General features: G+C 41.7%; 1 protein-coding gene across 6 annotated transcripts in view; it reads left to right on the forward strand.

The window, feature by feature from the left end:
* Positions 1 to 11493, forward strand: part of foxp1b (forkhead box P1b) — a 145060-nt gene extending 133567 nt beyond the window's left edge. For 4 of the 6 annotated variants that reach the window (XM_058087397.2, XM_058087414.2, XM_058087423.2 and 1 more), the window contains 5 exons: positions 528 to 629; positions 1979 to 2100; positions 2876 to 2945; positions 3131 to 3297; positions 7671 to 11493. In XM_058087397.2, the coding sequence (XP_057943380.2) occupies positions 528 to 629; positions 1979 to 2100; positions 2876 to 2945; positions 3131 to 3297; positions 7671 to 7812 (603 nt within the window). In that variant the 3' untranslated portion in view covers positions 7813 to 11493. Of the gene's footprint in view, positions 1 to 527; positions 630 to 1978; positions 2101 to 2442; positions 2601 to 2875; positions 2946 to 3130; positions 3298 to 7670 lie in introns of those variants that run through there. The other 2 variants (XM_058087454.2, XM_058087447.2) reach the window with 2 other exon arrangements.
* Positions 11494 to 15057: the final 3564 nt, after the last annotated feature.

Below are 15057 nucleotides of genomic sequence, written 5' to 3' on the forward strand. Positions count from 1 at the left end.
TGCATCATTTTTTTTAATGATTGGATTTGGACTTTAAGTCAAATGATTGCATGCATATGAGATTGGGAGGAAAAAACATGCAGATGACAATTCCATTTGATGAAGCATTTCAGTGATTAGAACCAAATTCATTTCACACAACAGTAAGGACGGACCTGTTTTAAGAATGCCACTCAATTATCGCCGGGCCGCAGTAATCTGGGATCTCAGGAATTAATCTGAGCCGACCATAATTGCTGCCCTGTAATCTGCCTGAGAACTGTTTTTTCGGCTTGTCCTTTATTTTGCACCCACAAAAGGAAATGTATTCAAATCTGCCATTTTGAATAAAAAGTGCAGCAGACTTGCATAAAGAGCCGGTACTCTTTTCACTGCCATTTTGTCCTGTGTTCTTCTTGTGAGAACACACACACGCACACACACACGCACACACACACACAACCTGACTGTCGTCCTGTGAATTATTAACCTCTTTGTGAACGAAGCAACATTTGAAATGTTTGTTTCTGTCACCGTTCTTCACTCAGGCCATCCTGGAATCGCCTGAAAAGCAGCTAACACTAAACGAAATCTACAACTGGTTCACACGAATGTTTGCATATTTCAGGCGCAATGCAGCAACGTGGAAGGTAATGTTTTTCCACTTCCTTCTACTTCCTACTTCCTAAATAACATCCAGTATTTACACAATTCTATTTCAGGAAAATAATACACAATAACGACCTTCTTGTTCTTACTGTGATGTTTGTACTGTTCTGTACGTTTCACCGAGCCTCAAATGAGCACCAAGATGCAAAATTAAATATAACATACCAACTTTATTTATGAAGCCTTTTAACAACAACCACAGTGAAAAACAAACGTCAGAAGTAAGTCAAATATTGGGAAACATAAAACAAAGACTGAAATATAAGAAAATACCGTATTTTCCGGACTATTAGTCGCACTTTTTTTCATTGGTTGGCTGTTCCTGCGACTTATACTCCAGAGCGACTTATAAATGAAAAACACCTTTTCTGTTCATGTTTATTTTTTGTGTAGCTGAATCAGCATTTTGTTAGCATATCTTACACCTGTTCGGCCTGTTCTCTATTCTTTTATGTTAGAACTTCCCTTCCAAGATGACGTAATGTCTGTTTTGCTCAAGTAGTTTGTAAAATAAATTACCCGCAAAAAATGCGACTTATACTCCAGTGCGACTTATGTATGTTTTTTTTCTACCTAATTATACTCCGGAGCGACTTATAGTCCAGAAAATACTGTATATACGTACTTCATATAGTTTGAACATTGAAAAAAGTAATGTAAAAAATAGAAATACTTATATATACACATATATAAATGTCAAATATATAAATACGTCTACAGCGCACACACTATTTCCATACCGGGTTGGACTTACAATGTGTAGTCAATCAACCTTACATACATGTGAATTATGTCTTATGTCTCTTTATTATGTCTTATTATCTCTAAAGAGTCCCAACTAATTTTAGTTAGTGAAATGCATCATGATTTTTTGACGCGTCCAACTCTGATGATACCGAAAGTAGCTTTCACAAAAACAGTATGATCGCAACTAACAATTATTTTCGCATTTGATTAATCTTAAGCTTGTTGTTTCGAGTAATGGCTTCGGTCTTAGACGGTCACCAAGATAATAGGTCTCGTTCCGTGGATGACTAAGGAAATATTAACATTTGTGAGGCTGAATCATTTTTTTAATTAAAAAAAATCAAAATAATTGTTGATTAGTCGGTGAGTCGATTAATCATCGATGCGTTGATTAATTGTTGCAGCGCCAATGACATTCACCAGGGACGTATTTGGCCAATAATGAAGCAATTCCACACTGGATTCTAATCTGACGCGACCCGTCAGAAAGAAATCTTCTATTTTTGCCATGTCATGTTCCCAATGCCAAGATGTTGACTGATAGAAGCTTTTGTTGTTCTCTTTGTTTCTACACCAACTGTAGAATGCAGTCCGGCATAATCTTAGTCTTCACAAGTGTTTTGTGCGAGTAGAAAACGTAAAAGGGGCCGTGTGGACAGTGGACGAAATAGAGTTCCAAAAGAGACGGCCTCAAAAGATCAGTGGGTAGGTTTGCCCCGTTTGACTTCGGGATCTAGCGTGGGTCTTCCTGTCCGTCGCCCGATGGGAAGAGACTGCCACTGCCGCCTCCATCTATCCATCCATTGTGTGTGTGCCATATCGTCTGAGGTCCCTGCTTGCTTTTGGCGTGCCCCCCACCCCCCTTCACGTGCTCTCAGAAGGCTTTTGGTGATGCCCCATAACCCCACAGTGGCTTTGGCTTGTTTTCATTGTGATCCTCACGCCTCTCCCCCCCTCCTCCCTGTGTGTGTGTGTGTGTATGTCCGTCGTCTGTGTCGTGGCACGCTGCATCCGCATCTGGCTGCTCCCGCTGGTTCGCTTTCCCAGGGTGCCGTTCGCACCAACCTTTCCCTGCATAAGTGCTTTGTGAGAGTAGAGGATGAGTTTGGGTCCTATTGGACCGTTGATGATGAGGAGTTTAAGCGCGGCCGACACATACAGAGAGGCCGCCCTCGGAAATACGCCGCCGATGAGCTGCTCGTACAGTAAGCACTTCCGCCTGCCACGCTGCGAACCCCCCCCCCACCCTTGCATGTCCCCCATCATGCATTCATCCATCATGCTTTAGCTTCCATCAGCTTATTGTTGCTTCCATTGTGTTGCTGCGTGCCGTTTAAAAGCTGGGCTATGCTCGTTGCTGCAGCAGTAAATGTATTTTGTTCTCATACAAAGTGCATTGATTTCTTATTAGCAAATATGATACATTGCATGCAAGGTGAGACATAAGCCTGCGGCTGTAATTTCATTTTTCTGTTTGCAGGAGTCCGGCACTGGTGAAGAATATTCAGACTAGCTTGGGCTACGGTCCGACTTTCTCCGCTGCCTTCCAGGTACAAATAAGAACCTTAAGAAGCAATTTGAGAAGTAATGCAAATAAAAACATCCCGTTCCACTTCATTTTGGCCAGGATGTATTTGTATAAAAAAAACATTTAAAAGAGTGATGGCCACCTGAGTACGTGCTGACAACTCTCTTCCGTTCCGCATTTAATGCTTCGGGGCTGCCTGCGTTTCAGGCTTCAATGGCAGAGAACAACATACCTCTATACACAACCGCTTCCATTGGAAGTCCCACCCTCAACTCGCTGGCCAACGCCATCCGCGAGGAGATGAATGGGGCGATGGACCATGGAAACAGCAACGGCAGTGACAGCAGCCCGGGACGCTCGCCCCTGCCAGCTATGTGAGTGGCAACCGCAATCACACAGTCCATGCCAACCGTAGAGCGTCAGCCCCTCTGGGATTTCACTGCTGGCTTTTTATTTGGGGGGGGGCTTAAAATGTCACACTATGTTTTGGAGGGTTTGTTTTTTTGTTTTTTTTTTTTACAACAGCACCACATCATCTTGAAATTTTTGAGCTGCGGAGGTGATGATGGTACCTCATCTTCTCTCGTTCAATAAGTAATCACTGCGATAAAAATTTTACTATGCTAATGTTAGCATGCTAACATTAACATGCAACACCCAGCCCCTCGGCCATCACATTGGAATTGCTAACATAGTGCCATTAGCTGTTTTCATGAGGAGAAACCTATATAAACACCATTAAGTGTTTATATAGCATGTTAGCAGTAGCATGCTAAAAGTAGCATAGTATAATTTTTTGACATTTTGGTCAGTGTTACAACACACTTAGCTCTACACATGCTGGGTGTTGCATGTTAATGTTAGCATGCTAACATTAGCATGGTCAATTTTTTATCGCAGTGATTACTTATTGAACGAGAGAAGATGAGGTACTATCATCACACGTCCGCAGCTCTGTCAGTATATGCAAGGAAGTACCTGATGACGTGGGTGGGCCACGCAGGCACACATACGCGTGTTTGAGTGCTACTAAGGGACAAATTCATTTGGCAGAAATGACAATCGTTGGCCACTGTAATCGGTGGAAAAAGTAAACAATGTACTGGAACGGGATAAATAAATGGATGACACTGGATCTTGGGTGGGGTCATGACCTCGGTTGTGGCTAGAAAAGGAAACTCCACCTATTCCACGTTTCTGTCAGCAGAGCAGCAGAGGGAAAAAAGACCACATCTTTATTCTACCGAATGAAAGATTATGAACTTTGTTGTTGGTTACGTAGAATCACACAATTCACTTTCATGTAAATACTTTTCCACTGCCAGACCGCTGTTGGCTCCAACACGGTGAAACACGAGCCCTAACACATTCGGCGGCGTGGAGGAGCTGCTTAAAGAAAAATAGCACTAAAGCACAATTAGCCTGGAGGACATCATTCAAAGTTCTTGTGTTGGAAATTTGCGGTTGGCCTGCAAAAACCACAGCTCCCCGTTCACTTGTTGAGTGGGAGTGTCTGCTAAGTTGTTTGAAGCTTAAAATAATACAGCACACGCTGCATGCGTTCCAGATGTGAGGGCAGACCACTCGTGTGCAGTGCGGGAAGACGAGGGGATGGCCTCCTGAAATTTTGCCTGCAAAAAAAAAAAAAAGGTGCAGGAATAAGCTCAGGGCCAACTGGAGGAAAGTGCCACCCCTTATCACAGCGAACATGGCTGTGAGCGTGGCTGTGGAACAGGAAAGGCAGAAACAGGATGGGTGTGCTGGCCTCAAGGCAGCCTGCTTCTCCCTTTGCCCTGCTGTGTCTCGCTTTAGGCTGGTGGACCCCCCCCCCCCACACACACACATAATTATGTATATGCTTGTGCTAGGACATTTTATTATTATTATTAAATAAGTATTATTAATAAAAAATATTATTAAATTATTTATTATTAAAATTATTCATTTTTATCATTTTATTATTTTATTATTTTATTATTTTATTATTTTATTATTTTATTATTTTATTATTTTATTATTTTATTATTTTATTTATTTCATTTTTATTCATATTTTTTTTTTGTTTGTATTGACTTTTTTGTATTTATAAAACTGCAACTCACACAAACTAAAGTGGTGTAAATCCACGTAATCCCTTCCAGAACCCCAAAATTACAAGTAAACACAGTTTCTAAAAAAAATATTGTCGATTTATACAACCAGTCAAAAGTTTTTGAACAAAGTCAAGTCGTTAAAGTCAAGTGGATAAGTGGTTATGACCTTTTATGAGCTCTTTTCAAGTCAATGCGGCCAGAAAGGAAGCTTTGTTAATGCTTAAAATATTTTGTGTTTTTTTAAGAGGGTTTTATAGGCTAATCAACAACAAATTAGCCCAAATTTCCTTGGCAGAGGTAATAAATATCCATGCTTGTGGATGTTTCCTTTAACTGGGAATTAATCATTTTTTTGTCGCTTGTTTCAATAATTCAAGGGCTGCACGGCGGTCTAGTGGTTAGCGCGCAGACCTCACAGCTAGGAGACCAGGGTTCAATTCCACCCTCGGCCATCTCTGTGTGGAGTTTGCGTGTTCTCCCCGTGCATGCGTGGGTTTTCTCCGGGTACTCCGGTTTCCTCCCACATTCCAAAAACATGCTAGGTTAATTAGCCACTCCAAATTGTCCATAGGTATGAATGTGAGTGTGAATGGTTGTTTGTCTATATGTGCCCTGTGATTGGCTGGCCACCAGTCCAGGGTGTACCCCGCCTCTCGAAGACAGCTGGGATAGGCTCCAGCACCCTCTGCAACCCTCGTGAGGTAGAAAATGAATCAATGACTGATTCAATAAGTAGCACAAAGTAAGAAAAGGTAAGAAAAATAAAATAAACTCAACTCGGTCTGGGACACGTTTACTTCAAAGAACGGTTGTCAACTCATACTTACGACGCTAAATCCGTCCAAATCAGCAGTGAAATCAAATCAGGGTGAGTTCCCTCAACATCCAGATGAGAATCAGGTACGGAGGGAAGCTAATTATAAGCAAAGTGTTGAATCAGCATGCAGTTCAATAGCGCGGTGATAACAATTTCATGTGTGCCTTGCAGCCACAGACTCGGGCCCGAGGCAACAGCACTTGTGGGGTTACTTTGATGTGAAAATGATAGAAAAGCTGACTTTACTTCTTCTTTTATCATTTACACCAAAATATGTCAGCTCATTAACATACGGTGTGATTGTCTAAGCCGGGGTGGGCCCGGTAGCCCCTCGTCGCTGCGGTTAAATGAGCCTGGTGCTCGGCGGCGACAACAGCAGACTGGCACCGCAGGTTAGAGCCCCAAGTCCCCTGCAGCTGCTCCTAATGTTTTTTTCCTGCTTTCTGCCACAGCTCGTCGATGCCGCCCCTGCCCCCCGCCCCCCCATGCACGACGTGCTTTATTCCTGCTCTGTTTCTGTAATGAGAAATTTGCCACATCTCATCTCTTTAGCGGCTCTTTTGCCCAGACTGTGAGCTGGAAGGGTATGGGGGGGGGTCGTGTTTTTGCCTTGTTTACAAGTGACAGCGTTATTATTCTCGTAAGGGGGCTGTGTTTCTTATCTGCGCCGCTGCTCTCTTTGCGCGCCTCTCCTGCCAGCGCTTTTCTTCCTTTATTGACACTTGCTGGAAAATCTGCATTAATTGTGGAGTTTAAAGCGCGCATGCTGGCGTCTGAGCGCCGTGTTTGCTTGAAGTTGATTAATGATAGAAGCCGGCTCGGGGTCATCCTCTGGAGACCCTTCTCGCAGGTTGTGCATGTTAACGAGCAGGAAGGGGAACACACAGCGCGCCGCTGATCAGCCGCCACCAGGAGGCTGACAACGGTATCCCAGTCGCTCCGCAGAGTCCATTCTCTCCCGTCCGCGTCTCGCGTTGTTAATCTTCCTCGTTTATCAATTCTAAGTGAATACGGTTGCCGTGAAAATAAAAAGCCTGGAGCTGTGCCTGCACTGAAATACCTCAAAAGAAAGCTGAAACTATCATCAGCTCCGGCGAGGCTTCTCGTTGGAGCCGCACGGATGCCAGGCATTGGTTTTTGTTCCCGTTTATTCCTTTACAAATCACAGTACAAGTGAATGCAGTTAGCAATTAGCTTTAGCATACCATTTTTATCCATTGTCAATAGTTTTAACATTGGCAGCCAAGTAGTGCTATCAAGCTAGGTTTAGCATGCAAATGTTAGCATTGCTAACATAGTAACATTAGCTGTTTTCATGAGGAGAAACCTATATAAACACCATTATGTACTACCATTAAGTGTTTGTATAGGTGTTAGCATGTAGCATAGTAGCATAGTATAATTTTTTTGAACACACCTAGCTCTACACATGCTGGGTATTGCATGTTAAAGTTTGTATGTTATCATTGTGAGCATGTTAATGTTATCATGCTAACATTAGCATAGTAACATTTTTATCTATTTTCATTACTTTTAACATTGACGCTTTGTGCTATTATGCTGGGTTTAGCATGCTAACGTTAGCATAGTAGCGTTATAGCTGTGTGTGTGTGTGTGTATGTATATATGTATAGAAATAGATATATATGTATGTATATAGATATACACTATGCTACTATGCTAATGTTAGCATGCTAAATCGAGCATGATAGCGCAAAGCATCAATGTCAAAAGTAATGAAAATAGATAAAAATGTTACTATGCTATAGATATAGATATATATTTGTGTATATAGTATATATATATATATATTCATCACATACTTGCGCTGTTGCAGGCATCATCACATCAAGGAGGAACCACTAGACCCGGAGGACCACGAAGGGCCCCTGTCCCTGGTCACGACAGTCAATCACAGTCCAGATTTCGACCACCACAGAGATTACGATGACGACCAGGTCCACGACGACATGCTGTGAGAGCTCAGCGGCCGAGGCAGTCGCCACCATGAACTGCAATCTCACGGCCGCCGAAGGCGAAATTCGCCAAGTAACTTTTTAGTGCCATAACAACACATCGCAACACGAGAGTCCCCACTTTTTACTTTATGTCAAGACAAGCCTGCTTTCTTCGTTTGGTACGTGGCGACATGTTCGCCGTCGGAGATGAGGGACCAAAAGGGGGCGGACACCCTCGCCACACAGCCAGGGAGGCGGACTGTGATGATATGCCCCCTTCCCCCCTGCCCCTTATACACCCCCCACCCCCCACCGCCACACAATTGAGGACTCCGAAACTTGACAGAGACCAAGTGAGTGGCGTGTCATTTCCATGGATGTGCGTTCACTGCCTTCTACACTTTGCTTGGAGTCCATCTACTGTGAGTTCTTTTTTTTGTTGGGGGAGGGGGGGGGGTCGTTCTTCAATGTCAACATAACGTGTCTTTCCATCGGTCAATGCTGATATTGATGTTGTGTCTTTTATTTTTTTTCTGAAAACTCATCAGACCTCATGTCCGTGCTGTGGAGATTGTGTGTGTGTGTGTGTTTTGCACTTGATGATGAATGTTTATGATTTCCTTTTATGTTCTTCCAAAACACACATGAAGCGGAATGTGTCATTTATTCTGGAATAAAAAAGAAAACATGCACCCTGACTATTCACCACCTCGGCGCACCCCCCAGCGCACCGCCGCGCCCACCCTCGCTCCACTGGCAGCAGTCATGTAATGAAGGCGCTCTCCACGCATCAGTGAAGCCTAATTTAAGATGCAAATGAATGACAGAGGAATCATACAGGTTATGATTTATCCTTATGACATTACACTTGGAGCAGCCTCTCACGTCCGAGCGTGTCGAGCTGCAACACAATTTCTGATCACTTACAAGCGGCGGGCGGCTTAGCCAGAGAAAATGAAAATGTCAGGTGTGCACAGGCCAGATCATAATTTAGAACGACTAATTGTGATACCTGAATGCAGCCGTCATTGTCCATCAGATGGAGGGAGTTCTTCAACTTTTCATTTATTTGGTCACATGACTTTTTCATTAATAATTGCACACCAAATGTGTGTTTTCTGCCATGAAGGGAAAGACTTACAATAAGACCTAGAGGTGTCCTGATCCAATATTTATAATAGATATCGGGCAGATATCAGAAAAAGTACACAAACTAAAGCCACAGATACAATATGTCCATTTTTTAAGTGTATGCATACAATAAAAACTTGCCTGAAATATATCAGAAGGTAATACGTTTTACACCTAAACTACAAATTAAACAGGCTGAAAAGCTTAATTAGTGTCCTAATTATAATTGTTAGTGTCCTAACAACTATAGTTGCACATTACTTACAGACACATAGTCTCCAAACCTATTAGAAAGTATTCTGTAATTTAAAAAAAAGCATTCAGTAAACATTCGATTTGTGTGCCTAATTGCGTCACAAGCTTAACTCAATGAATTAGTGTTAGCAAACCACCACAACACTTTACAGAAAGTAGAATTCAATGAGGCAACTTCAGAAAAACAGCAGAAATGTAGTCAAAATACTAACAAAAAACTTATAATCTATGCTCTGCAATTGGTTACCGGTTACTATATTACTACAAAGTAAAAAAATTGTATCAGGACACCCCTAACAACACCTAACAATTGCACATTCCATCTTTTCCCAGCCATAAGGAAGCACAGTAGAGAACGTGGACGGGAGAATCCGCATCCACTTCCAATTCCCTCTCAGCCAAAATGGGCTTTAAAAAAAAGGCCGACTTCAAAGCAACGACTTCTAATCGTTTCTTATTTATTACGACTAGCTACTTTATTTGGCTCGTGAATTGTTGATGTTTTTGACTACCAAAGAGAGAGTACAGAATCAATGCTGTGTGTTCCATGTAAAAGCAGATCAGGCCAAAAATGGCTCCCACTTTTGTTTTTTTCCTCTCCCGTTGGATGGTCTCAAACTAAAAGTGCAGCGTCGGTGACCAAAAGTGAGAGTCCATTCCGAATTCCTGCAGACTTGTTTTTGGGCTAATGAGCGAGTAAAAAAAAGTCGAAATATGGCGAACACGACTAATGTGAAATGGATTCTTGACTTCAACTGGACCACATAATGATCCCATGTTTGTGTTTTTGAATGATTGTATGCCTCGTTTTCTGTGTTTTCACTGTCTTGGTTGGGGTCCCACTTTCCACTCTCACATTGACAAGACGTCATGATTGTGTTTTAAAATTCTGTATTACTTTTTATATTAAAAAAAACACTCCTGTCAACTAATACGCCGGGTACAAGGTACTTTGTGGCAGTTATTGGTATCGCTTTCTAATTTTACTACTAGGGCAAATCCGGCTGTGGGATGGGTCAGTGCCGGTCGGGCTGGGATCGTGAGAACCAACCCCCCAGGAAAGACGACGCTGGTCAATTACATCATCTGAAGCATGTGTGGCATTTCTGCAAACATTTCTAAAGATAACGGCATGAGAAATGGCTCGACATGGGGGAATCATTCATTGGCTTCCAATCGGTTCTTGTCGTGCATGATCATGTAGGAAGAAAATACTGAGAACGATTTGTCTTCAAGGTTCCGTCATTCATTTTTCCAAAGAAGCAGCGCTCCTTCTGTTTTATGTGGCGGTTTTCAGGCCACTCGATGACATTTTTGACTTCACGCTGTTGTTTTATCTTCACGTATCAGCAATGAGAGCAGCTGCTGCGCTGAACGTTTACTTGCTTTTCTGAAAGAAAACCATCAAGGCGAGATATGCGGGGGTAAGGGGAGGAGGGGTATTGCCCCGAATTTTTTGGATTTCCAACTGTAATATAAAAGACAGACTTTTCTCTGTTATCAACTTAAGGCTTTTTGTACAGACGTCTCCCTTTTTTCGTGTTTTTCTACTCCCTTTTGACGGTCCGACCACTGCCTCCCGTGGCCATGACATGTGAAACATTAGTAAAAGCCACACACGTGTATTTGCTCTTTTTAAGCTACGGAGACGTGTTGCATGACAAAGCCCTGGCTCCTTAGAATTCCAGTCATCAGTAATAATATAAGGGTGATATTTTATATGGAGTTAATATGGGGAAAAAGATGAAAAATATGCAGTGCCAAGATGTAAAAGATGTAAAGATTATTGTTAAATATGATCTTTTTTTGGTTTTGTTTTATGTTTAAAAGGAAATTATTCACTCGTGCATCAAAATGTGCCCTTGTCATCCAAAAGTTTTCTTAAGAAGCCATCGTTCCATCCACCGTGTCTGCCATTGCATCGGACTCCAACTCGCTTCCCTTTTATGCAGACGATGAGTGGGAGTGGAGCCGCCATGTTCTTCTCATCCATTTTTGGTTTGTTTTTTTTTAAGATGTGCTATGTTGTTTCATTTTCCTGTTTATTTTTTTTAAGAGGAATATTCTTGCGTTTCTCTTCCATGAGTGTGTAACCTCATCATTCCTTGTCTCAACTGATGCAGACCACTCGTGTAGTCAGTCCAACCACTGACGTGAGCATTCGAAACATGCAATAAAATGCTGGTTGTTAAGATGGTTTCCTCTCGTTGCTTCTGTTTCTCGGGCAGGGGAGGCACACCCACGCTTTTCATGATGAAAAAATAAATAAATGTTAATATTTGTCTATTGAACTGCATGTTCTGCTTGATTCCTATCCTTTTTTTACCATTTTCTTATGGAATAATTGCTGTATTTGCACATTTCCTGATCAAATACAAGGCAGAATCCTAAGAGCGTCTCTTCTCGATATAAGCCCCGCCCACCGTCCCTAGAAAAGAAACGTTTATTCTACATCATGACTTTCCACAACTCATTCAATCCCAGCCATTTTACACGATTATGAGTGATGTTTCCACGGCATGAAACCTACCAAAAGAAAGATTACACTCGCCCAAAGTCAGCTGGGATAGGCTCCAGCATACCCCCGCAACCCCCGTGAGAATAAGCGGCTTAGAAAACATAAAAATAATGATGAGTTGCCGTCAGAAGTATCGATACTTCAGTATCAATCCACACATTACAAAGTATCAAAGTAGACAACAAAGTATCAGAGCTTTTCCTGCACAAGGATAAGTTGCATGTTATTCATATACAGTAAAAGCTAAGACTAAATAAATAATAAATGGGATTTAAAAAAGCATTTGAAACTGAATTCTAATGAATTCTTTTAAAAAGAGCAATGACTGCACCGTTAGATCAGACATATCACCACGCTGCCTCATAACACGACAATTTCATAGCAACTTGTGTTTGTCTCAGCCTCGACATTCAATCATGACATAATTAAAACGAGACGCTTAAACTGTCTTCTCTCAACAGCAATTTCGGTAACTGCTGTAAATTGTCACGGCGTAAAAAGGGAAAGAACGCTGTGCGTTTGCGGCTGACAACATGGACTGGTGTTTTTACGACGGAGGCGCAGGTCACGCCGGCCACTAAACAGTAGACAAAGATCAAGTCTAAGCACTTTTAATCTTGTGAAACAAGCAATTACAAATACTCGCATTGATTTGTTAAAAAGCTTTAGGTGACATAAATTGTTTCTTGCTTAGCTTACAGCTGGAAGACATAAATGTCAAGGGATTATTAATTAAGGCTTTTCAGCCAGAAGATTTAATGGGAACAATATAAAATCCCAAGCAACCTTGCTCTAGGCACTATGTCACTGTGTGTGCACACTGCACCCCTGTGTGTCGGTGTTGTTTCCATGACAATCCAACACATGCTCAGTCCAACACGAAGGACGAAAAACGAAGGACGGGCAGCAAAAATGCCACATCAACACAACAGTCGCGTGTAAGGGGGTGTCAACAAATACTAAAACTATAAAAACTGATGGAATAATGTAAGTGGCAAAGCCACCAACCCAACCCCCATGGTTGCGAATACGTGCATACCCAACAACTTCGATTTCATATGTCTTGTCTTTTTTCATCCCAAGAAAATAACGGAAATAAAAATGAACAGTTCAAGACTCAAACTGTGGTCATCCTAAAACATACAAGTGCAAAAAAGAAATCTTTATTATTCCATTTTATCTACCAGGCTGCATGGTGGAGCAGTGGTTAGTGGACTGTCTCGCAGTCAGGGTTGAAGGGTCAGGTCACCCTAACCCGAACCCCAGTGGCGTCATTAGGCCTATTTTAGGAGGGCCCTAAAATATTCAGTCCCCATAAAATGTTCTTAACCCCCCTCCCTAAATAATTTGGTATTTTTCATTGATTTTGTAAAAAAAAATTTATAGATTTTTTTTTTATCTCTGACAAATTTTATATACAATATTTTGTACTTTATTCAATACTTTTCAACAGTTCTGCATGTGGAATGATGGAGACATCAATTTCCCTAGCCCTAACCCCTAACCCCTAACCCTTAACCCCGTGTCAAGGGCTCCCTGGAGCTTTTTAAAAATATTTTTTTGTGTTAATATGGTTTCTGTAGGAGGACAAACATGACACAAACATTCTTAACGTTTTCCAATGCTGTAAAAATGTGTAGAGTAAATATTAAATTTCAACATTAATGCCAACGAAGATTTGCGTCACAGCCTGCAACACACGTTTCAATCAGCAGCCCGGGATGCCAGGCAGGTGCCTGTTGTAAACAAACCGGCGGCTGTGTGATGGGCCATGGAAAAGCCAAAAGGAAAAGGAGAAAAATAACTGAGCAAAACAGAGGATTAAACGTTTCTTGGACCCGATCATTTGCATTCATCTTGCATGCCCGATGTCGACAAGCTGACCAGTCATGTCCGAAAACAGAAGTCACATTAAACGGGTAAGAACACAATCCTGTCATAGACACATATTTAGTAACAAAATGGCTGTTTTTATAAAGTGATTTCTGATTTTCGTCAGCATATATTTAGAATGACACCTAGGGATATTATTGTGTTTTGTTGCTCGTGTCCGAGTGTTACAGGCATTTGCCTTGGACAGCTATGTAGGGTGGACTTGCATGAACTTTGAACCAGGAAGTTCGTCCAGCGTGAAATGCTTCCGGGCTGGAATGTTAAAATATAGTTGGTTGGAAGCAACAAGTAACATTTTCCTTCTCTGCTGAAGTCAGGTCGTCCTGTATTAATTTGATTTTATAGACTTTACCATTTCAAATGGCTGCTGTTTTATTTTTTATAAATGCAGGCTGCGTTTTATTGCACTATGTCGCCCAGATAAGGGGCGCGTTATGCACGTTCCATTTTGTTGTTTTTTTTTCGAATCCTCAAAATAAAAATGACATCAAAAATCGAGTTTATTTATTGCATTTCTTTAATTTAATTAAAGCAATGAAACATAATGTATCAATATTGTAATTAAGTTAAACTTGAGGCGTCATCTACAATCGAGTAGTCACGTGGTGCACCATTCCCTACAGGATACGCTGCAGGGAAAATAAACATTTAATCATGACGTCATGTATTTGTAGCCAAGTTGGCTTGTGGATAGTAGGCTAATATAGCTAATATAGATACATCCAGCATGTTTTGCCTTCATTATAAGGCTTATAATTTTTTGCGTCTACAGACATATTTGTTTTTTGTTTTTTTTGGTTCAATGCGGCTCTTTCAACATTTTGGGTTGCCGACCCCTGCCCTAACCACACTAACCCTAACCCACCCCCCACCATCTTGGTAGATGGGGACACCAAAGGTGCATTGACACTGTAGATATTATAATATTATTGCCATATATTAGTCCCAGATAAGCATGGCTCAGTCTCCCCAACATGGAGCGCTGGCAGAGCCCCAACTGTATTGTAGCAATTAGCAGTCCTGCAGTGTTTGCTATTCATGGTTTGATGTAAAAGTGTTTATTAAGATGGGCTGCAGGCACAGTGGAGCAATAGACCCGCTTGTAATGAGATTGTAATTATTTGTCTGTCTCCGATATTGTAAACTGGTACTTAGCACATCAGTTCAATTGACACAGTGCACTGCTTGGTTTACTCTGTAATTAAAATGTGTTGTGTTAATTAGATGATGACCACTTTATTCCAGGGCTCTTGTGTTTGGGCTCCTTTGCGGCTCGCTGTTTGGATCATGGGTTGCCAGACGCTTCCCTAATCAGCCCTTGTTTTGTTTCAATTACCACATGCTGTTCAAAAGGCATGCATTGCTGCCCCCCCTCTCCCCATCCCCCCGCCCCTGCAAATACACACATACACGGATCAACACAGTAGCGGCAACACAACAATCAGTAATTCACAGCCGACTTCGTCTGT

This window comes from Doryrhamphus excisus, linkage group LG11 (assembly GCF_037039965.1).
Source record: "Doryrhamphus excisus strain RoL-2023G ecotype Guam linkage group LG11, RoL_Dexc_Guam_v1.1, whole genome shotgun sequence".
NCBI classification, from domain to species: Eukaryota; Metazoa; Chordata; class Actinopteri; order Syngnathiformes; family Syngnathidae; genus Doryrhamphus; species Doryrhamphus excisus.